At 48.4% G+C, this 23,626-nt stretch overlaps 1 protein-coding gene across 2 annotated transcripts in view; it reads right to left on the bottom strand.

The window, feature by feature from the left end:
• ADNP (activity dependent neuroprotector homeobox) overlaps positions 1-23,626 on the bottom strand; it is a 260,973-nt gene that overhangs the window by 158,777 nt on the left and 78,570 nt on the right. For both annotated transcript variants that reach the window (XM_069651163.1, XM_069651164.1), the window contains exon 2: positions 6,516-6,632. In XM_069651163.1, the coding sequence (XP_069507264.1) occupies positions 6,516-6,623 (108 nt within the window). In that variant the 5' untranslated portion in view covers positions 6,624-6,632. The remainder of the gene's footprint in view (positions 1-6,515; positions 6,633-23,626) is intronic.

The raw sequence follows: 23,626 nt of genomic DNA, 5'->3' as shown, positions 1-23,626 counted from the left end.
CATGGCGCTTCTCGCTGCTCCTGTGCGCCTCCGCTTTAGTGCTGCTGTCGCACCGTCCTCGGTCCGACAATGGTCAGGCTTTCAGGTCGCCAAACGCACATTCGAGATGGCACTTCAGATTGTCTTGCGGATGGGCTATGGCCTTCCACTCCCCATGCAACATCCATAGGCCTAGTCACCCAAGCATCCAATGTCATCTCCTCTTGCGGTCAGATCGCCGAGGCTCCATTCGCGTATGTCAGGCCGGGCGCTTTCATGGATTCGACCACTCTGCCATATCACCCAATTGTGTTGCTTCTCCAGGCAATTTACCGCAGCCGTGTCCCGCAGGTCCGGGGAATCAGTTTCGTTTCTCCTCGGAGGCCTTTCCTTTGTTAGCCGCCATCTTGGTGTCAAAGTAGCCCCACAATCGCACCGACAAAACCATGTATATCTCACGATTCTCGGGGACTATGAGCTTCTCCAGCGAGCCTCACTTATCTTGCAGCTTCCGACACCTGATCCTCAAAGTTCTAGGCGCTTGTTGCAGTTTCAGTAGGTAAATTTGAGTCAGATCATCAGGAGCTCCTCACGCGGCACGTCCTATTCCATGGCCAGTTAGCCATGCCCCCCCCCCCGGTCTACTCCAACCATAAGGCCAGGAACATACGTGTCTACATGATGGGCCGCTGCCTCCAGCATGTCCCGAGCCAGAACTCGGCATCGGATAGGCACTCTTTAAAATCTTCCAGCCAGTCCTGATGGATACTCTGAATTTCAGCAAAGCTTGTTCCACAGCTTGATATTTCCCGCTGCAAGAAGACTGGTATTCGACTGGCGAGGCTGAAGACCAGATTTGGAAAATACGTTTCCCCAGTGGCGTCAAGAGGTTTGTCCTCTTGGACAGGACCGGAGTGGCAGCCGTAGAGGAGGCTGAGGATGGCTTAGACTGGAGCGCAGCTTCTGCAACCACTGTTGATGGGGGACATGCAGTCAAGGGTAGCTTGTAGCAAGCGTCAATTTTCCCCCGGACCAATATTTTTCAGCAAGCACATCCTTTTGAAGGAAAAGGCGTGTGCGCGCCTGTGTCATAAGAGTTAAGGCTTCTGAAAGTACACCTTTTTGTGTAGCTGAGGCTCAGGTATTGGAATATCCAGCAATGCTATGGTATTGGAATATCCAGCAATGCCATCATATCCACAACGCACTCATGAAAATCTCTGACAGAGTTGGGTGGGTCTTTGCGATCCTGGTCCGCTTGGTCCAAGCCAGTTGTGGCGGGAACAGAAAACAGAACCTCGGCAAAGCAGGCACTTGAAGACTTCGGTCCTTTGCCCCCTCAGCAGGATCAGTTCAACAAAAAGATTGTTTGTGGGAAGGCTTAGAGTCACACCCTGTAGCCAGAGCCACTGGAGGAGGGATCTTGCCAGTTTTAATTATAACCCCTAATCGGGGATCCTCAGGGATAACCCGGTACCTTTAATCACTATACAGGAAACCTCGTGACTAGGCTTGGTACGTTTAGTTCCAGACTTGGAAAGCTCAGGAATAACCCTGGTCAAAACAGCCCCAGAAATGTTGCGATTAGCCTTTGCCCCCAGATGGGTAACCTCTGATGAATATCTGGTCCGGACAGCCCCTTGACAGGGGGCCTCGGAGCAAACTCTGAAATCCAGGTTAGATCCCTTTCGGGACACCTCAGGAAGAGCCCTGGTACCAGAGCCACTTGGGCCCCTCCCAGAAGCAGAAGACCCCCGGGGAGGAGTCCCCTGGCAGGGTGCCATAAAAAGCAAGGGACTTACTGGGCGCTTCCTTTTTTCGATGAACTGCTGTAAATGTGGGGGAGGAAGTCGTTGGAACACCTCTTCCCACCTGACGAGCCTAGGCTGGAACACCCAGACGGAGAGGGAGTAGAAGCAAGAGTCCCACTGATGTTCCAGGCCCAAGCACTCCAGACAGAGATAATGGGGATCAGCCCTCGCAAAACTATGTTTGCACGAAGAACAGGACACGAATTCCAGACGCTCCAGCATAGACCGAGGAAAGAAGACTGTGGATCCGGAGCAGGAAGATGAAGGACAGGGGAACAAATAATTCCCTACGATGCAAGGTGTCAGACCTCGACCAAGCAGAGCAAAGGACTGAAGGGCGATGTGCGGGGCGGAGCTCAGGAAAGTGGGGCTACGGTTATGCACGTTGCCCCCCCCCCGTAAAAATAAAAGGACAAGAAAAGGTTATTTTTTTATGCTTCGAAAGTGCTCCACTGCCATCACAATGGCCAGGATATCCCATAAGTATGGAGGAAAGGGGACGAGAAGGTAGCCACCTTCGTCTTCCTTCTGGTTGTCTATACATCAGCTGGATGTGAAAACATCTTGAGGGCAGTTATGGATAAGTTATTGTCTCCCATTTAGAAGGGAGGAATCCTGGTTTGTGTGGAGGCGGAGGAAAGAGGGGGGTGGGAGGGTAGAGGGGCAGAGGGAGTGGGTTAATAGGGGAGAGAGCGAGAGATGTGACTTTCCAGAGTGGGCCGAAGCAAGGGTGCATGTGCGCCCATTTGCTCACCTCTTCCTCTATGTACGGTATTGCTGCAATTACATTTCCATGCAAGCTGGAATGTGTGAATGAAAGCCATATTGGACCATCTACACTTGTACCACCACACAAAACGCTGTAGTACAACACAATTTTATCCCAAAGAAGTGACCATGTCAGATCTTCTGACAAGATTCTGTCCAGTTTCATAAACGAAAATAATTGATTTTTCTCAGAGGTTTCATTGTAGACTTCTACAGAAAACTAAAATGTGAAACCAGTTTCGAACCAATAATGACGAGGGTTTAAAATTAAGATTTGTTTAGCAGGAGCGAAAACAAGAGCCTAGGTATCATGCATCACCCAGTAGGAAGGAGCTACCTCTGCGGAGCGGGTACATAATGTGCAGCAAATACAAACTAACTTTTTGTTCATAACGTATGAGCCATTATACATTAAATGTATTCTAGTATGTCAAAATGCTTCTTTATGTACACTCCCACACACAAAGTTAATGTCGCATTTGTATAGCACCTCAGGGGCCAACTCCCACTACAGGTTTGTGTGATGCTTACCAGGCTTCTCCTGGGCTTTAAGCAGGAGCTAAATAGCTCCATGCTATTTCGAAACCCAATTGTCTCTAGTGGGGGGATTGCAGCTCAGGGTATCAAAATGGGTAGTCTCTAATTCCTGGAAGAAAGGAGCTTTTAAAGCGGAAACTGCTTTGCAGTCCTTGATCACAGATTTAAATTACAAACATATGAGCATTAGGATGGAATTATGTTGCTTACCATCTTCTAGTCACACCATGAAGGACAAACATTTATTAGCTAAACTGGCAAATAAGGAAAGTGGGACGACGATCAAAGGACACTTTTTCTAGAGCTTCTTCCTTAAAGCATAAAGTCAACAAAAACAAATCAGTATGTTCCGCCATTTATTGTGTAAATTCGAGCCCAGTATATGGTGGCACTAAGTTGGCAAATTCGTGTTAGGAACTAGATTACAAAATCCTATTAATACGTGCTACTCTCAGTGGCAAGCCCTACTTTATTTTAAAATCTCATCTACAAAGTAAGCAGCACGGACTCCAGTGAATTTGACCTCGGCCTTTATTTGGCCGTACTAGATCAAAACAACGGGGACAGAAAGAGGTCAAGCGTTGAGAGTAAAGCCAGACATGCCAGCTTTTCCTTGCAGTCCTGACAAAATGCCAATCGGTCCCGTGTTAATTCGCTGAAAAACAATGACTTGGCATTACTTCGAATTTTCTTTTTAATTGGGTGGGGGTACCTCCCATCCTCCTCCTTCCCTTTCACTCCCACCATCTTTGTACCCCTTAAACGACAACTAAATATACATAATTCGAAGTAATGCCTTTGAAACAAATTACTTCGAAGTTATGGTATGCGTTTAAACAGGATATCATGCCAATCTATAGTATGCGTACTTTCAGTATCATGGTTGCTTGAAAGAATACAGGACAAATAAGAATTAACCTATAGGGAACCAGACAAACGTTTATAGCCGTAGGCCTTGCCAGGTGAATGCCGGTTACAACAGACAATCCTACAAGTACACGATTTTCATTTACAACAATGTGGAACACTTTATTACAAACATTGACTGAAGATGTTGCTGCACAAGTTTTATGCAGATCTTCACTATTCTGTTAACAGATCTGCAAGTCCTCCTCCCGAAGGAAAAGTCTCCAACCAGTGCATACAGTGGGATCTTTGGAGGACTCAAACTCGAGAACTGGAAAAAAAAACTGTCCAATCACAGTACAGGTCCTGCACCATAAAACTCAGGTCCATCTTGGCATGCAAACAATTGTGCAGTGCACACACTGATAAAAACCGCCATGGTCACATGGGCCAACACAGCAATAACTAAGGCAGCAAACAGAACAGTCTTCTTTTAAGGGTCAAAATATGCTGCAACCCACGATTTCCACCTTCAAACTCGCCAATCTGACTCAATTCATCACAAAGCTCTCTCAACCAGCACCAATCTGCACCACAAGATGAACAACAAAATCCTGACTTTTGAGCATTGAACTATCCAGGATACTTACTTTCCTCGGGTATGACACTTAGGAGGATATCATCATCTTCCATCATCCAACTCATCATGGGACAAAACTTCTGCATCTTTTTCATAAAATCAATGCATCCCTCTCGTGGGGACATTTTGTTCCCCTCTAAAACAGGTTTAACATGCCTGCTTCTCAACAAATCTTGGTCTATCAAAACTATGGCCTGCTCACAAACCTTATTTCTAGAAAAGGTACAGAAAGAAAGCTCTTTCAATCGCTTGATCAAATAGATCACACACAACCATCAGATTTAGATGCATTACTGAGCTACCAACCACGCACCATTAATGACACTGTACTCACCAAGAACAAAGGGGAACATTGCTACCTGTTCAAGCACAATTTAATGGCACCATGTGTCTTTCATAACACTTCAAAACACTGATGCGTTTCTCCGATTCGATTCTTAGCTGGCCTGGTTCACCAGATATTTGTTTGACAAGCACCGGCTAGGCCAGATGTAAAGAAGATCACTGCCCCAGCCAGTCACCTGTGGCTCCATTCCTTTGCCGGTCATCTTCAATCTCTATATTAGGCCTCTAGGAGCGCTTTGTATTATATTAGATTTTGTAATAAGCAAGGCCATCCCTACGATACACATAGCTAAATCAGCTCCGAAGACAGCTCACGCTACCTTAAGCTCATTCAGTACTTAAAACTCAAATCGATAAAACCAGAGTTTGTGATCCTCGCAAGGTCGAGCAGGCAAGTACCCCCAAAGAGCTCATGCCAAATCAGTAGCCTTTACTATAAACCGTAAACTCTCCAACAGTTCTGAATTAAAGAGGACATAGACCTTATGGTGCCAATTAAAATAGCTGTGCAAAGTCAAGCCATACTTGTCACATGTGGACTTCAGCTCAACACTCCAATGTCCGATACTTACCCATCTGGATAGATGATACTATCTTTTACGGCATACCTGCCCCAAACCTCACCCCCACTTCAAATCAGTAACTCATGATGAAGTTAGACGGAAAAAAAAAAAGAAGAAGAAGATTCAACCACATCACCCACTTTGAGGGAATTAAATTAGTCCAAATACTCTTTAGGAAGGCCTGTATCACACACAAAGCTGTGGCAACTCCAGATCCACTACACCTAGTAAAATAAAAACAAAAGGGCAGTTTCACAGTCCTCCACATCCCGAGAATGGAAAAAACAAAGTGACAGACTCTTACTACGCCGCGAAACTAAGGCTACCCAAACTCACATCTACATGGCACTATCCCCCCTGCATTTTATTAAAGAACTGAAGATCACATTAAATCATTCCTTTAAAGCTTAAGGTACCAAACAAGTGGGGATTGAGAGTTGGGGCGGAATAAAGGGGGGATGGTTTTGAGGGGAAAAAAATGCATGAAATGGTGATTAAACATAGCTAATGTTTATAATAAATATTAATATTTAAGAAAAACATTTAAAGAACCATTTGATTTTTAGAATGAATGCAATCGACATCCATCAGCGGACGTAAATATGAGTGAGGCAAAAAGCATGCACTTTTCAACAAAAATGAAAGCATCTAGAAACACAAGTCAAGCTAGACTATACGCGGAAGCGAAAACAATACTTTTTCAAAAGGTGCAGAAGAATGCCAAGGAGAGTTTGATACATTTGTATTCGGAAGCAAACTCGAGAAACCTCCTGTCTCAACTTAACATAAAAAGAAAATGCATGGCACATCTTAGGAATGCATGCCGCCACATCGACATCCGCGCAAATCGTGAAAGTGGCATCCATACCAGATGTGAAAAAAGTGCATATGTGTATTGAATCCGTTCTTGAAAGCAAACATTTAATAATTTGTTACCCCATTACACTGGTCAAAAATATTCAAAGTAATATACAAGGGGATTTGATGAACGTATCATACTTGAGCTGTATCTGACATTATACTTGCCTCGATATGTTCCTTACAGTACTCCAAGCCAATGTCACTTAATATTTTTTTCACAGTTTTCCTGGCTTTCCTTAAACTGCCAAGGTTGTTGACAGGAAGTTGGAACATAATTTAAACCTAAAAAACAAGGAGGCAACACTTAAGAGGTTTGACTTCAAAAATTACGCTGATTTTTCTCTGGTTTTTCTTTATTCTTTTTTTTTTTTTTACAAAATCGGTTTCTTCAATGCAACATAATAAATGCTACAGTAGGCAGAGTGAATGTCCAATACAGTACAAATGATACCAACATCACTCATATTGATGGCACCTAAATACATATTTAACACAAAAGGGCAACAAATGTACGTCCATTTCTTACCCGTGGATTATAGACACCTACGAATACAGGTGTGCCAACCAACACAGAATGAACTAAATTTGATTAGATCAGTCTTAACAGAAAGCCACAATGGAATGGGGTCTCCACAACTTACGGTTAGCGGTATTCCCAATAAATTCAGTCAGGTGTGCTCTTTTTCAAGGTTAGCAAATTTAGCAGTAGGTTACTTCAAATCTATTGATGTCTTGCTTATATTGTACAAAAACCACTTATTTCACACATACTTTACTCTTCACCCATCAGCTTACGTTTCTGTTAAATAACTTGAAAAACACAAAGGCATTATCAATTTGAATTAAACCAACGAATCGAATCCTGTGACAGCGTGCAACAGTAACATTTTTGCTTTTAGTTTTGCATGTCAATGATCAAACTGAAAATGAACCGTATCTTAACAAAACATTGCTGCACTAAGGTACAGGTTTTCCAATGCATATGTAGTATGCATGTCCTAGTTCTAGAACGTTTTTATACTCAAGGGGGTTAGATTTATAAATTATTTTCAGTCATTTAAAAATGAAAATGGATAAAATGTTCACACTTGTAGCTAAACTAGCCATACCCCCCTCCATTGACTGGGTCTGTATCGGACATGCATGTGGGGGTCTGCTATAGCGTTGTGTACGTTATATTGTGTCTTAGCTTCCTTTTATTTTTATTTTTTTTAAGTTGCAAATCTCCTGAAATCGCCTATACCGATAGTGGTGCAGAGATAGTTCTATGACGAATTTACTGTATTGAAGCGTCAAGAGAAGCAGTACAAAACCACAATTCTCGAGGCTAAGAAAACGTATTATAATAGCCAAATTAGCTCAGCCAGAGATCAGACCAAGGAACTTTTCCGCCTTTTTAGATACTGGGAAAAACATATTGCATGCAGCAGCTCTATAAAGCCCACCACTGAAGATTGTGATCGAGTTCAGAAAGCCTTTGCCGATAACCTTCTTAAAGCTCAAGACAAAAATCAAACAAGAAATATTGACACCCTCATTGCCCATAGTTAAATCTATGCTGGTGTCCAGTGAGACACCACAGTTAGGCACTAAGCCGATTAACAGCCAACAGGACTTTATGCCTAACACTGCCACTACAACCGGGTCCGCACCTAGCTTTACCTTTAAGGAAACTACTGTAGCTGAAATGATTAGCATTTTGAAATCTATGCACCCCACTAACTGTCCTGGCCAACTATTTCCATCCAAACTTATTTTGGAGCATAAAGAGCAGTTTGCGCCCTTCTTAAGTAGATTTGCCAATGCCTCTTTCCGGTCAGGCATAATTCCCCAGCCATTAAAAAACGTTGCAGTCTCCCCTTTATAAAATAAAGTTGGACTAGACCCTTCTGATGATGCAAATCTGAGACCCATTACGAATACCTTATTCTTCCTTAAACTCATAGATAAGGTAGCAACCATCCAACTGCAGGATCATGTAATGAAAGCTGGTATACTCCACACTAAGCAGTCGGGGTTCATGAGCCACCATGGCACCGAGAGTGCCCTCCTGGACCTTCAGACTTCTATGCTTTCCAAGTTGGAAGAAAGCAAGTCGGGGCTGTTGATGTTGGACTTATCAGCAGCCTTCGACTTGCTTGATCACAAAATCCTACTTGAGAGAATACAGATGGTTGGGGGCCTCTCAGTCAATGCCATAGTCTGGCTGAGATCATTCCTAGAGGGCCGACGATCCCAGGTATATTTGGGGGACTGTGCCTCTAAATCACAACCCGTGACCTGCGGAGTCCCTCGGGGGGCATGTCTCTCCCTTTTGTTGTTTAATATCTATATCTTCCCTCTTTGCAATGAACTTGAATTCTTTCAGATTTTCTTTTGCAACTATGCAGACGATTTTCAACTGGTCCTTGACATCAAAGGTAATTATGACACTGACCAACACTCTGTTGACAGGGTCTACAAACTGATAAAACAGTGGATGTCTACCAATTGGCTCTGCTTAAATGCCTCAAAGACGGAGCATATGCCGTTTGGTCCTCGTCAGGCACTAACTAAGTTGGACCAGGTGAACTCGGGCTTCAGGATCGACGGCAGTGATATTAAAGTTGTACAGAAAGTTAAAACGTTAGGTACCTTCATGGAAAGTAGTCTAGATTGTGAAGCTCATGTCACTGCCATTTCTAAGAGCACTAATTACTATCTTAAAGTGCTTAGGTAGGTTGCCCCACTTGTCGCTCGTGAAAACCGTGTCAAACTAGTGAGAGCCGTAATTTTACCACGTGTGGATTATTGTAATGTGCTCTTAGGTGGGGCAAGTAAAGCTGACATCTATGAACTACAAAAAATACAAAATAAAAAATACAAAATAAAGCCATCCGTATCATCTTTCAGATGAAATGCTCAGAGCCGATTACCGCTGCCAGAAAAAAATTACACTGGCTTACTGTTGAGGCTCAAATTCAAGTTACTAACGATTTGCCATAAATGCGTCTTTGGGACAGCACCAACTCATTTGAAAGATGTTGTTCGTATTTATCAGCCAACAAGAAGACTCTGATCTGCTGATGACTTCCTACTAGTCCAACACCGAGTGAAACGATCCCGTAGGCTCGGTAGAGCGTTTCATACCCAAGTGACTAGGGCCTGGAACGCCCTGCCAGCCAGTCTGCGTAAGACTGGAGATCTACTCATGTTTCGAAAACAATTGAAGCCATATCTTTTCAATTAGCACAATCTTTTCATTGGTATCTTGCCTTTCATCGGTCTCTCTGCGCCTAGATGCCCACAGGCTTTGGCGCGTTACAAGCAAAACAACAACAATAGGGAAATTTGACCAACCCCACCCCGTGCTATCACCAGTACACCCCAGACTGGTATGCCGACCCTGGACCAACATTTCAGCCCACCAACTGTTAGGGGGCTGGAGGCAACCCCGAACATACAACCACACTTACATACAACTCACTTACCACTGCTAATCATACCCATGGTAATAGTTAGAAACTTCTTTTTTAAACAGGTGTCTTTGCTGCTTACAATTCGACTGACTGAACTCAACAATGAGTTCACTGTGGGAAAACTGAGGTGACTGGGGGACACCTCATGCTAACAATCCGAAATAAACTATTGGGAACCAACTTTCTCAGAACATCCTACAAAATACTAATCACGTTACCTTCAGATTAATATATTGAATCAGTAGTTTAAACCCTCATACAGAAAACATACTTCCTATTCCACACCTTAGTAAGAGTTCTTTAATCGTGCAGTAGGACTAGCATTTCCTTAGCTGACTGCAACACCACTTTCAAAATTGACTAGTAAGCTCAGCTTACATCAGTCCAAGGATTCGTGGAGCCTCTCCCAGTTTTTATGATTCTATGACAAGACAGGAGGCTCGCATCATGCTTATTCTTTCTTTAATACTGCCAATTCAGCATCAAACTTTAACTTTGTTTTTCATTTTCTTGCATAAAATTAGGAAAACAAATGCAAAAGTTATAAGTTTCTCCTCAGAACAAAATTTCACTTCAGCTCAGTGAACCACAACTCCAAACTCTCTGCCCTCCCAGGTCCATTCCCCTTTCTTTTTGCTGCCACAGAAGATAAGTGTTTACCTTTCTAGTTGATCGTGTAGACCAATATTAAATGAATTGTCTTTAGCCAGGAAACAAAATGTCATTAATAAGTATTGTGTGGCAGGGCACACGTGGTATGGTTATTGTAGGGAGCGCGACTGTGTGATTAATTTTGCAATGTGAGTATATGTTCAGATAGGCTTTTGTTTTTCGTCAGCGCGTTCTGCCAAATAACGCGACGGTGAGGAGAGGCGGGGTGGAGCCGCGAGCAAAGCCGCTCGTCTCAGGCAGCCACCCCCCGTTCTCCTTGAGCGAGCACCATCGTGGTCCGCAACGAGCGCTAGGACTCAGCAGGGCGGAGGCCTGCGCCCCCCCAAAACGCCATACACTGGGGTTTTAGGACCCAGTGAGCCGGAAACCTCCTCCAAACCTACCCGGCATCCCCGCAGCGCTCCAACGTTCGGTTTCGTCTCAGAAGACGGCGAAACGGAGCAGAGTCGCAGAGTTGAATTTGGGAGTTTTAAAAAAAAAACTGAGAAATTGTTTATTCATTTTGCTGGGGTTAACGTGGTGTGATCCATTCTGCAGCTAGCTAGAAAAGCTCAGAGTGGAATATTCCTAACTCTGATTCAGAGCCTTGCTTACAAGCTGCCCCAAGAAGTTAGCTCTGCTAACAGTATAATGGCTCACTCATCGCACCCCAGAGATTCCCAATCCACTACACCTGAGTGGAGTGAACAAGAATGGGAAGAAGATGATCACGCATGGCAAGAGGACGATTTGTCTCAGTTTTAAGAGAGTATTGGGGGATTCACTGGCACAAGCAGTCTCCCAAGGGGTGCAGCCTTTGGCGCAAAGGTTGGAGATGCTAGAAGCTTCCATGGCTGAGCAGCGAGAACAGGTAGCAGCCAGGAAGAGACGGGCAGATAGCCCTGGGGAAGGGACGTCAGCTAGACACCCTTCAAAAAGGGTTGACAAGAAGGGGTGTAAGAAAGCCCGAGATAGCCCAGACTCTGACCCCTGCGGGCACAGAGGATAGGAACAACGGTGTTTGTCAAGGTCAGAGCGACCCGGTCGCCAGACTAAAAGAAGCTTTTCTAGCTAAAATGGCTGAAGGCCATGATAGACCCCCTGCCCTAGGGGTGCACAATTCAAGGGATTATGAAGAGGGCTATGCCCCCGAAGATGAAGGTGGCAAGGAGGAAGATATAGCTGAACCCATCGCACACAGTGCCCACGAAGATGAAGACTACATAGTAGATATGTTCGACCCAGAGGCCATTAGGCACCCTAAATCATCTGAATGGGTGCCCTCGCCCAGGGTGGCACTGTATATGTCATAGCACATCAGGAAGCAGCTGGACAGAGAAGTCCGATCCCGCATGCGGTCGGAATGTCAGAGACCGGAGCTGCCGGGGAGATTAGCGGATACACCAGACATGGACCCAAAGATGGTCACTTTCGTTACCAAATCAGCACAAGACATTAGGAAAGGTGTCGATCGCGCTTGGAAAGGTTGTCAGGACAAACTCCTGGACTTGGCAGGCCCACTTGCTAAAATTATGGATTTGGTTGAGAAATCAAAAGACACCGATATCCCGGTGGATGTGCAAGCATTAGGTAACTGGGCACAGAGGGCAGTGTGCCTATTAGGCAACGCCAAATGCGCCCTGTCATCGGAGAGGAGAAGAGGAGTCCTCTTAAAGATTGATAAGAAACTCAGTGACCTAGCCACATACGAAGCCAGTGAGGGCGCCAACTGTCTTCTTTTTGGGGAAGCCTTTGCGAAGGAAAAGTCCCAGTTGGTGGGCACCTACGCGGCCCTCGTAAGAGTCCAGAGCTCTACAAAGAAAATTTTCCCGGGGTGTGTTTTTGCCGGGCCCGGACGCTTCAGAGGTCGTTCGTCCGGCCATTTCAACTATCAGCGAAGGCCTCAAGGCCCACGAGCCCAGTACTGGGAAGGGCGCCAACAAGACACCTTCTTCCCGGCCAGAGGAAGACATCCGAGAGGTCGCAGAGGGAGAGGCTCCTTCCAGCAACCCAGTGCAGCAGGCGGTGAGTACACCAAATGTTCCTATTGTTGGGAGAACTCTCCTCTTTCTAAAGCAATGGCAGGCTTTATCAAGCGATGCTTGGGTCTTACAAGCGGTAGCGGGGCTTCAACTAGAATTTACAGACACCCCCGTACAAGTCAGAGAGCCCTGTCCCATTTCCATGTCTCGAGAGGAACAAGCACTTTTGCACAGCGAATTAATAAGTCTAGCGAACGAGAAAGCGATAGAGCGTGAGAGCGTGAGAGCGTAGCGGATCAAGGGTTTCTCAGCAACATGTTTTTAGTGCACAGGGGAGAGAAGATCCGCCTCGTTATAAATCTGAAGGATCTGAACAACTGGTTAGTGTACAATCATTTCAAAATGGAGGGCATACACCTTGTTCGAGATCTGTTGCGTTCCTGGAGATTTGCTAGCGCGCCTAGATCTCAAGGACGCTTATCGGAATCGATAGCAGTAACATTTCGGAAGTACCTGAGGTTCCGATGGGGGAGTGGGGGGGATTTGGTGCTTCACATGTCTTCCATTCGGACTAGCGTCTGCCCCATGAGCCTTCACAAAAGTGATGAAGCCGCTAGCCGCAGCTATCAGAGAGAGGAGTGCGTATTATAATCTATCTAGACTATATCCTGGTGATGGGATCCGACAAGGAAATTCTCACGAGAGATGTTCGGTGGGTTTTCAATTTCCTATCCTCACTAGGGTTCTTGGTGAATTTAGAGAAATCACAATTAGTGCAAGTCCAGAGACTGGAATTTGTAGGCTTCACCATAGATATGATAAGGGCGATCCTGGAGCTCACAGGCCACAAAGTAAGAGCGATAAGGAAAGAGATCAGAGTGGTGTTGGCAAAGGGAGCTATTTCTCTTCGGAGTCTGGCCAGAGTAGTAGGGCTACTTGCAGCATCCATTGAAGCCATTTTTCCAGGTCCGATGCACTATCGCGCATTAGAGGTTAAAAATAAAGCACCTCCGCGGAGGCTTGAAATACCATCAGGTAGTAGACCTAGTCAGGAAGCCACAGCAGAACTGAGGCGGTGGCTAGAAAATACGGAAGCCTGGAACGGACAGGAGATTTTCGGAGATGTGCCAGAGTTGACCATAGAGTCAGATGCGAGCAGGTCAGGCTGGGGGGGAAATGGTCGGAAGAAGAGTGGAGTCTCCACATAAACTGTCTCGAGCTACTAGCAGGCTCTTTCGCGGTTCGAGTGTTTACGAAGGACAGAGCGAGATGTTGCGTCCTGCTCAAGATGGACAACATCTCAGCAGTCCGCTACATCAACAAACTAGGAGGAACGAAATCCAAGATGCTAGCAGAATTAGCGAGGGATTTCTGACATTATTGCCTTCAGAACAACATCGCAGTAACCGCAGAATATCTTTCAGGGAGTCAGAACAGTATAGCAGACTGGAATTCTCGATATCTTGTAGACTCCAGCGATTGGAAGCTACACCCCTGATTTTCAGGCGCCTACAAGAGATATGGGGACCCCTAGAGATAGATCTTTTCGCCTCCAGGCTGAATGCGCAGAATCTGCGGTACTACAGCTGGAGGATAGATCTGGGACCAGCGGGTACAGACGCCTTCCTGCAGTTATGGAACGGAGAAGTCCATTACGCCTTTCCCCCATTCATGATGATCACAAGAGTTCTAGCCAAAGTCCGCAGAAACAAGGCAGAGGTAGTGATAGTGCTGCTTTGCTGGAGGGCACAGGCCTGGTTTCCAGTAGCGATGGAACTTTCTACGGATTTTCTGAGTATAGTTCCGACCATACAGGGGCTTCTAATCGACCCGACCGGTCGACCCCACCCGCTGATAGAAGCGGGATCATTGCAGCTCATGGCATGCATGGTTTCAGAAGATGGAATTTGCCAGGAATTTCAGAACTTGCTGCAGACTGTATCCGAGATTCATGGGCGCCTTCCATCGTTAGGGACTAGAACACAGCTTGGAAAGGCTGGGCGCAATGGTGTTCGGAACACAGTTTGGATCCCATTTCAGCTCCTTTAGTTCACATCCTCAATTTCTTAGCTTCGAGGTTTCAAGACGGTTGTGCCTACAGAACTATAGTGGTGTACAGATCAGCGATTTCAGCGGGAAATAAGGTGGAAAGTAGGCCGGCAGGAGAACATCCAAAGGTACTGCGTCTTCTGAGAGGCATGAAATTGCGAAGACCTCCAGAACCCACGTATGCAGTTCTTTGGGACGTCAGAGACGTGTTTCAGTTATTCCTTAGATGGCCAGAGAATGAGGCTTTGTCCCGATCACAGTTATCAGGCAAATTAGCTATGCTTCTGTGCCTCATAGCCTGCCAAAGGCTATCAGACGTAAAAGCATAGGAGATGGACAGAAAAATATTTTATCCGGAAGTAGTAGCATTTACCATTGCTAAGAGGACTAAGGCCGATTCCAGAGTGATTTCCTACCCGTATTTGACAAGCAATAGAAAGCTTTGCGTGGCGCAATGCATTCAAGATTATGAAACAGCAACAGCACACATTAGGCCAAGCGGGGTAACACTTGCTGATAGCACATAGAAAGGCCCACAATGCGGTAGCCACAGTGACTATTGCGAGGTGGTTAAGAGAAGTGATGCAATGGGCAGGAATAGACTTATACTTATTTGGTGCGCATTCAGCTAGAGGGGCGGTGGCTTCTAGAGCATTTGCGACAGGAGTGTCGTTGCAAGATATTATGAAATCTGCTGATTGGTCCTCTGAGTCTACTTTTAAGACGTTTTATTTTAAACCAGTATCTGATATTCCGAATTTACCAGGTTACTCACCGTAGTGAACACCTTACTCCTAGTCCCTTTTCCTCCATACTTGGAGGACATCTCTCCGTCCTGTGGGACGGGACCGGAAAACTTTGTAAAAAGCATCCAAATGTTTTCAAAAATGTGTCCTTCCTCTCTTTCCTACGTGGGACACGGCACGTGGCCGGAACCCCGCCCACCTTGGCTCCGCCCCACGCATCGCCCCTCAGTCCTTTTCTTTGCCAGGTCACAGACCCATTAACCAATACAGAGGAACCTTATTAGAGGGGCGGGCGGGCGTATGGAGGAAAGGGGACTATGGACTAGGAGTAAGGTGGTCACTAGGGTGAGTAACCTGGTAATACTCCTACGTCCCGTCCCCTTTCCTCCATACTTGTGGGAGATTCCCAAGCACTCCTTACAGGAACTACGGGTGGATGGAAATACCCCTTACTGATAAAGGTTCTTCAGCACAGCCTGACCGAACTGAGCATCGGCCCTAGAGCTCATATCGAGGCAGTAATGCTTACAGAAAACAGATGGGGAGGCCCAAGTAGCCGCTCTAGCGATTGACTCCTAGGGAACATACTTCTGAAAAGCAACCACAGCTGCCTTGCCTCGCACCTGATAAGCATGAATACCCTTAGGTGGTTTCAGCTTTTGGACGGTGAAAGATTCCGTGATACAGGCAGCAATCCATCTGGAAATGGATGCCTTAGACACCGGCCTGCCCTGGGGTTTACCGAAGCTCACAAACAGTTGGGAAGAGCTCCGAAGCTCGGCAGTCCTGTCCAGGTAGAACTTAAGAGCTCTTCAGACATCCAGGCAGTGTAGAACCCTTTCCGCCTCCGAGGCAGGGTTCGGAAAAAAGACCGCAAGGGAAATCGACTGATTCAGATGGAATTCGGTCGCTACCTTTGGTAGGAAAGCTGGGTTCGTCCGAAGGACTACTTTGTCCTTGTGAAAAACCAAGAAAGGATGCTCCACCGACAATGCCTGGAGCTCACCCACTCTCCTCGCTGACGTAACGGCGACCAGAAAGGACACTTTCCAGGACACGTACTTGAGGTCAACCGTAGCCATTGGCTCGAAAGGTTTATGGCACAGCTCCGTCAAGACTACGTTTAAGTCCCAGGGCGGGTGCAGAGTACGAACCGGAGGGTAGATGCGTGTCGAACCAGCAAAATGTCTCTTCACCACCGGGTTAGTTAACGAATAAGAACACCGGTCTGCAGAGAGGTAGGCGGAAATCGCAGAGGGATAAGTCCTGCAGGACAAGACATGAACCCCTGACTCTGCTAGGGAGGAGACAAAGGACAGCACCGTGTCAATCATCGCCACCCTCAGGTCCAATTCTTTCTTCAAACACCAATGACAGAACCTGAGCCATTTACTCTTGTATTGGGATCTGGTCAAGGGTTTCCTGGCTGCCTGGATAATGCGCATGTTATCAGCAGACAAACCCAAAGGCTCTAGCGCCGTGAACTCGGGCACCATGCCGCCAAGTTGAGCGATTGTGGGAAAGGGTGCCACAACTGCTGTTCCCCTTGGTGAAGAAGATCGGGAGTTACTGGTAACCTGATCGGCGGACACGCCGACAGGTGCTGAAGTTCTGAGAACCAAAACCTGGCCGGCCACCACAGAGCTATCAGTAGAAGAGAACAGTTGACAGAACTTTTCAAATTGCTCGATGAACCAGAGGAAGAGGCGGGAAGGCGTAAGCTCTCATGTTGTGCCATGGGATCTCGAGTGCAATCCCCAGAGAGGAGACTTCCAGCCCCCCCTCTGGAGGTGTACTGAGGAAGCTTCTTCATCGCCGTGGCGAAGAGGTCCACCTCCGGTGTGCCCCAATGCGATAAAATCCATGATAGGATCTCCACCTTCAAATCCCACTCGTAGCTGACCACTGTCCGCCGGCTGAGGGCATCCGCGGTGACATTCAGCCGGCCCAGGATGTGCACTGCAAGCAGCCAGACCCCATGAAGCACAGCCCACTCCCAAATCTGAATGGCCAGATCCACGAGAGGGGGAGACTTTGTTCCCCCCTGCTTGTTTATGTAGTACATTGACACCACATTGTCCGTTCTTATGCGGACCACCTTGTTGACAATGAGAGGTCTGAACGCATTGAGCGTCAGAAAAATCGCCAGAAGCTCCAATTGATTTATGTGCAGGAGCTTGTCGTGAGGTGACCAGAGGTCCGAGACCTGAAGATCCAAGGTCGCACCCCACCCGAAAAGGGAGGAGTCTGTCGTGATCGTCACCATGGGGCTTTGGTCCTGGAACCCGACGCCCACTGACAGGTTGCTGAGAGAAGACCACCAGTCCAGGTCCACTCTCATGGAATCTGGAATCCTTATCCGTTTGGAATCCGGGGCCACAGCCTGACGCCAGGAACTCCGAAGAGCCATCTGGGTCCGCCTCATTTTGAGACGAGCAAGAGGAAGAGCCAGCACACACGAGGCCATGAGGCCCAGAAGCCTCTGGAACCACCAGGCCGACATGCTCTCCGACTGCGTAAACATCCGACACATGGCCAACAGATCCGTCATTCTGTCCCCGGTCAGGTACACACGGCAGTCTATCGTGTTCCAACGAAAACCCAGGAAAGTCGGGTCCTGTGAGACCGTCATGGATGATTTCCGCCAGTTCACCGACAGCCCAAGATGGAACAGGAGCTGAAGGAGACTGGAGGTTGCCCGCTGCTGCCAGCGGGCAAGGGCTGCGTAGGAGCCAGTCGTCCAAATAGGGATACACATGGATACCCTGGAGACGAAGATGTGCCGCGATCACCGACATCTTCGTGAAGACACGCGGCGCCAAACTGAGGCCAAAAGGAAGCACCCGAAAATGGAAGTGCTCCTCTCCCAGAGAGAAACGGAGATATCTCCTGTGTGGGTTCCTAATCAGGATATGCATGTACGCATCCTGAAGATCCACCACGCTGAGCCAATCGCCCGCCTCCAAAGAGGAGCAAATTTGGCCGGGCGTGATCATCTTGAATTTCTCTTGGGGTAGGGAAAGATTGAACTGGGAAAGGTCTAGGATGGTGCACAGGCCAGCCTGGTTGGGTTTGGGCACCGTAAACAGCCGGGAGTAGAAGCCCTCCCCTCGCTCCCCAAGGGGAACGGGTTCCACAGCTCCGAGGAGCAGAAGTTTCTGAACCTCGGCCTTGAGGGAGGGTGAGCCCGACAGCTGAAAAGGAGGGTTGAGGGGTGGGGTAGGGGGTAAAGGTAAGCGGAAGCCCTCTCGAGCGACTGACAAGACCCATCTGTCTTCTGTGATGGTCCACCACGCCTCCCAATGAGACGCAATGCGTCCTCCCACTGGGGTCTCGTGCGAGCGCTGAAAGCCCTCATTTGGCAGGTTTATCGGTGGCGGTGCCACCTGAACCTGATGAGGAGGCTGAGGAGCAGGAGAAAAACCGCGTACGCTGTTGTCTACGGCGGTTATTCCCAGCAGGAGCATCCACTCTGAGATTTTTTGCGGTCGAGGAAGCCCCTAAAACCAGAGGAAGGTCGACCTTGCGACAACGGCCTTTGAGTCTTGAAGGGAGGTTTAACCAGAACAGACAAAGATTTAGCCGTCTGAGTGCTGTCTTTGGTTAGCTCTACATCAGTAGAAGAGTGAAAAAGCTCCTTACCATCCTTAACATCAGACCCCGAGCCGAGGTGTCTATGTGATGAGCCGCAGCCTCCAGGAGATCCTGGGCCAAGACCCTGGCATCGGAAAGGCCTCCTCTGAAATCCTCCAGCTTCTCCACCGGGATATGCTCCTCAAACTCTGACAGACCTCTCCACATCCGCATGTTAGCTCCCGCCAAAATTAATTCTGCATTGGCCTGCCTGAGCTGCAAGGCCGAATTGGCAAAGATTTTCCTCCCTAGGGAGTCCAGGAGCTTGTCCTCCTTCCCCAAGACCTGAGTCGCCGTCGCGGAGGAGGAGGAAGCTGCAGGTCTGGATTGCAACGTGGCCGCAGCCACCACTGTGGAGGAGGGAGGCGGACAAGACAAGGCCACTTCTTCAGAGAAATGTAGCCTGTACCTCGCGTCAATCTTTTTATTGACAAAAAGTCCCGATTGTGGCTTTTCCCAAACTCTTCGGACCTCGGCCAGAACGTCGTCCTGCAAGAACAATGCCGGATGCTCCAAAGGAGACGGGGTGAACGCCCCAGAAAGCACGCCTTCAGGCACCGGAACATCCAAGAAGCTCATCATGTCCAGTACCCGGTCATGGAAAGCTCTGGTAGAGCGGGGCAGGTCCTCGTTGTCCTGATCGCCTTGAGGGTCATCCGACAGGTCCGGCTCCTGCTGAGCCGAGTCAGGCACTGCCTTGTCCACTGGGGACAATGGCGGCACAGGCGGAAGCGCAGGGGGAGGCACCACGGGCAAGCGAAGCGCCGGCGGGTGGACATATCTCCTTGAAAAGCCCCTTGAAATATTCCCTCATGGGGTCGGTGCGCATAAGTGCTTGAAACTTACCGAAAAAGGCGTCCTCAGGAGATTGTTTCGGAACCTGAGGAGGCCTCATGAGGTGGAGAAAACCAGGGACGCAACGAGGACGGGTGCCACACCGGCCCCTCTGCCGACGTATCCACATAAATCAAGTGAGCTGCCCCCGTGGGTAACGAAACATTGTGCGCAAGAGGCATCCGGGCGTTCCAATCAAAAACTGTCCGGTAAGGATGCGCACAAGGGACCTTAGGTTCACCCGAAGGACCGAACCCTACACCAGGGGGCGATGGCGTAGTTGTAGGGGTAGTACCTAAAATGGCCGCCGTGGTCGTGGCGGGAACGGGCGCCATTTTATCCTCATCTGAGGGGAACTGCGGCACGTGAGGAAGTGAGGCAGGGGTCCCCGTCGATGGATCAGGGGTCTTAATTTTAGCCTTAACGCAAGGAACCTCGACAGAGACGGTACTATGAGACCTGGAATGTTTCTGCGACATACCAACGCCAACTGAGCCTTCGAAGGAAGAGCCTCGGCACTGCCGGTAAAAGAAGAAACCTTCTTTGCCCCCTCAACAGATCTGGTGTCACCACAAGAGCGGGCACGGTGCGCTGTCACCGACAGGATCCCTCAGAACTGTTGGTAGCCTTAACCTCTGTATGAGGAACCTCGGACCTGGGCCCGGTAGAAGCCTTATCGGCACAGGCCTTGAACATGCGTTCGCTAACCTCAAGCCCAGCCAAGACCTCGGGCCGTACCCCGGTTTTGTTGTTGAGGGAATCCGAAAGAACGGCCTCAGAGCAAGCTCCGGTACCCCACGACTCAGTAGAACTGGGTCTACACACAGCCCCCACAGGAGGGGCCTCGGAGTGTACTCAGGTGAACACAGGCCCCTTACGGAGACCCTGGGAGAAGGTATCCCCGGCCGGGGTGCTCTGAAAATCAAAGAACTTATCGGGCGTTTTTTCTTCTCGTCGATGAACGCCTGAAAATGCAAAGGAGGAGTCCGACCGAACACCTCCTCCCACCGCTCCAACCGACATTGAAGAGCCCGGACCGAAAGGGAGTCACAGTAAAAACAGGAGTCGCAACGGTGTTCCGGATCCAAACACTCTAAACAGAGGATGGGGATCCGCCCTCGCGAAGCGACAGTGACACGATGAACAGTCTGGAAAATCTAGTTTAAAAGACAGACAGACAAGTAAACGAACGCTAGCGAGAGCCAGAGAGGGGAAAAACGGAAGAAAAACTTCTGAGGATGCAAGTGCGTCCGGCCCCGATCATGCGGAGAAAAGGACTGATGGGCAATGCGTCGGGCGGAGCCAAGGTGGGCGAGGTTACGGCCGCGTGCCGGGCACCGCGCAGGAAAGAGAGGAGGGACACATTTTTGATGCTTTTTACTAAGTGCTCCGGTCCCGTCCCACAGGACGGAGAGATGTCCCATAAGTATGGAGGAAAGGGGAAGGGACGTAGGAGTATGATGGGTTCGCACACCGCTAGTCTGCGTAGGTGTGGGAACCACGGTTGCCTCGCCCACATGGGAGCAACTAGGACGAGCGTCATTGATTCTCTGTTCATCTCGTTGGCCACCTTCCTGATGAGGTGTTGGTGGAAAAGCATACGCAAACATCCCTGACCAGTTCATCCACAGGCGTTCCCCTGGGAGTCTGGCTGGGGGAACCTGGATGCGAATCCTGGGCACTGTCTGTTTTCGCTTGTGGCGAATAGGTCTATAGTGGGGAAACCCCACTGAGAGAAGATATCTTCTACGATTTCTCAGTGTAGACACCATTCGTGTTTTTCTGGGGGCGGGGGGGATCTCTGCTCAAAGCATCCGCCAGAGAATTGAGATCCCCTGGAACAGGTTGAGATGACAGGAAAACATGGCTGTAGTGCTGTCCGTCCGGATCTGCACTGACAGATTCAGCAGGTAGGGCTGGAACGCTTTAAGCACTCTGAATACTGCCAGAAGCTCCAGCAGATTGATGTGATTCTTGGCCACTGAGTGAGACCAGAGACCCTGAGCTGTGCGGTGGAGGTGGTGAGCTCCCCACCCTGTCAGTCATGCATCGGTTGTGACTACCGCCTGTATCTCAGGATCGTAAAAGGGTTTCCCCTTGAACAGATTTTCTTTTGTCCACCAGTGAAGGCTTTGTACCAGTGTTGGCGAAACAACCACTAGATCGTCAAACTGACCACTTGCCTGAGACCACAGCCATTCCTGCATGGGACGCATGCGCAGGCGGGAGACCAGGTAAATACATGACATCATCATGCCCAGCAAACGCATTGCTTTGCGTACCGTTATCTGGCGAACGGCCTGATATAGCGGAATTTGCAGCAGTATATTCTGAATTCTTTCCTCTGATGGAAAGGTCAACCCCTCTTGTGTGTCTAGGATAGCTCCTAGGAACTGTTTGGAGGTGCTTGGCACCAGACTTAACTTCTTCTCGTTTATTGAGAAACCTAATTCGAAGAGGAGGTTGATCGTCCTTTGAATGTTTGTTCTGAAAATTACTGGGGTCTCTCCCGTGATGAGCCAGTCGTCCAGGTAAGGGTACACCGGGATTGCCTCCCTGCGTAGGTGTGCTGCCGCCACCACCAGTATTATTTTATTTTACATTTATATAGCATGCAGGCAGCCCAAGGGCATTGTGGCGCTGTGGCGCTGTTACTTGCAGCCAACTACATTATGCATAAATTACAGATTGGGTACATAGGCGTAACATAATATGCATAGAGGCGTACACAGGTCAGGTATACATATGGCGGGTGTACATGAGAGACGGTAGAGAATCAAGCAAACAGGGTGGTTTTCAAGGTTTTGCGGAAGGTGGTCAGAGAAGGTTCAGCTCGCAGGGCATTGGGGAGGGCATTCCAGTGTAGGGCCGCAAGGTAGGGGAAGCGGGCACCCCCTGCTCTTGCTTTTTTTACCCTGGGTACAGCGAGTAGGTTGGTGTAGGGGGTCCTGGTTGGTCTTTAGGACATGGCCAGGTGGATCCTTTGTGCCAGGTAGGCTGGTGCTGCAGAGTGGATGCATTTGTGGGTGAGGGTCAAGGTTTTGAAGATGATCCTCTCTTTTATAGGTAGCCAGTGGGAGGCTCTTCTGGCAGTAGATACATGCTCTCTTTTGGAGATGCCTTGTGCTGCACGGAGGGCGTTGTTTTGAGTGACTTGCAGTTTCTCAAGGTTTTTTGTGGAGGTCCCTAGGAAGAGGACATTGCAGTAGTCCAGCCGTGATAGCCCTAGCTATGTTTGTGCAGGTGTCGCTGGAGAGGTAGGGTCTAACTGCATTGAGGAGTTTGGCCTGGTAGGCAGCTGAGGAGGCAATGGCGTTCACCTGTCTGGTCATGGACAGATTAGAGTCCAGGTAGACGCCTAGGGTTTTGAATACCTTGAATACCTTGGTGAATACCCTTGGAGCCAAGGCTATCCCGAAGGGCAGTACCTTGAACTGGTAGTGCCGACTGTCCACCTTGAAGCGCAAGTACTGTGCGCTGGGAACATGGAACTGTGAAAATAGGCATCTTTCATGTCCAATGTTGCCATGTAATCCCCCCTTTTTAGGAGGGCGATTACCTCTTGGAGAGTAGTCATGCGAAATTTTTGGGGCTTGACATACTTTGCAGGCCGTAAATCCAATACTGGGCGCATTGTCAAATCTTTTTGGCACAAGGAAGTAAGTTGAATAAATACCCTTGTTTACCTGGTGTCCCGGGACGAGTTCTATCGCGTCCTTTGCTAGAAGATTGATAATCTCCTCGAGGAGGATCTTCTGGTGGTCTAAAGAATGTATTTTTTGTCGTGGAGGGTGGTTTCGGGGACGCTCTAACAGTTCTATGCAGTATCCTGCGGACACTGTGGACAGCACCCATCTGTCTGATATGATCCCTTCCCAAGCTTGGGTGAAGTTGGAAATGCGTCCCCCTACTGGGGATGCGTG

This window comes from Ambystoma mexicanum, chromosome 3p, assembly GCF_040938575.1.
Source record: "Ambystoma mexicanum isolate Mex_15411 chromosome 3p, UKY_AmexF1_1, whole genome shotgun sequence".
Taxonomy (NCBI): Eukaryota; Metazoa; Chordata; class Amphibia; order Caudata; family Ambystomatidae; genus Ambystoma; species Ambystoma mexicanum.
Note: the sequence above shows the minus strand (reverse complement) of the source record. Positions and strands in the feature narration are given on the sequence as shown.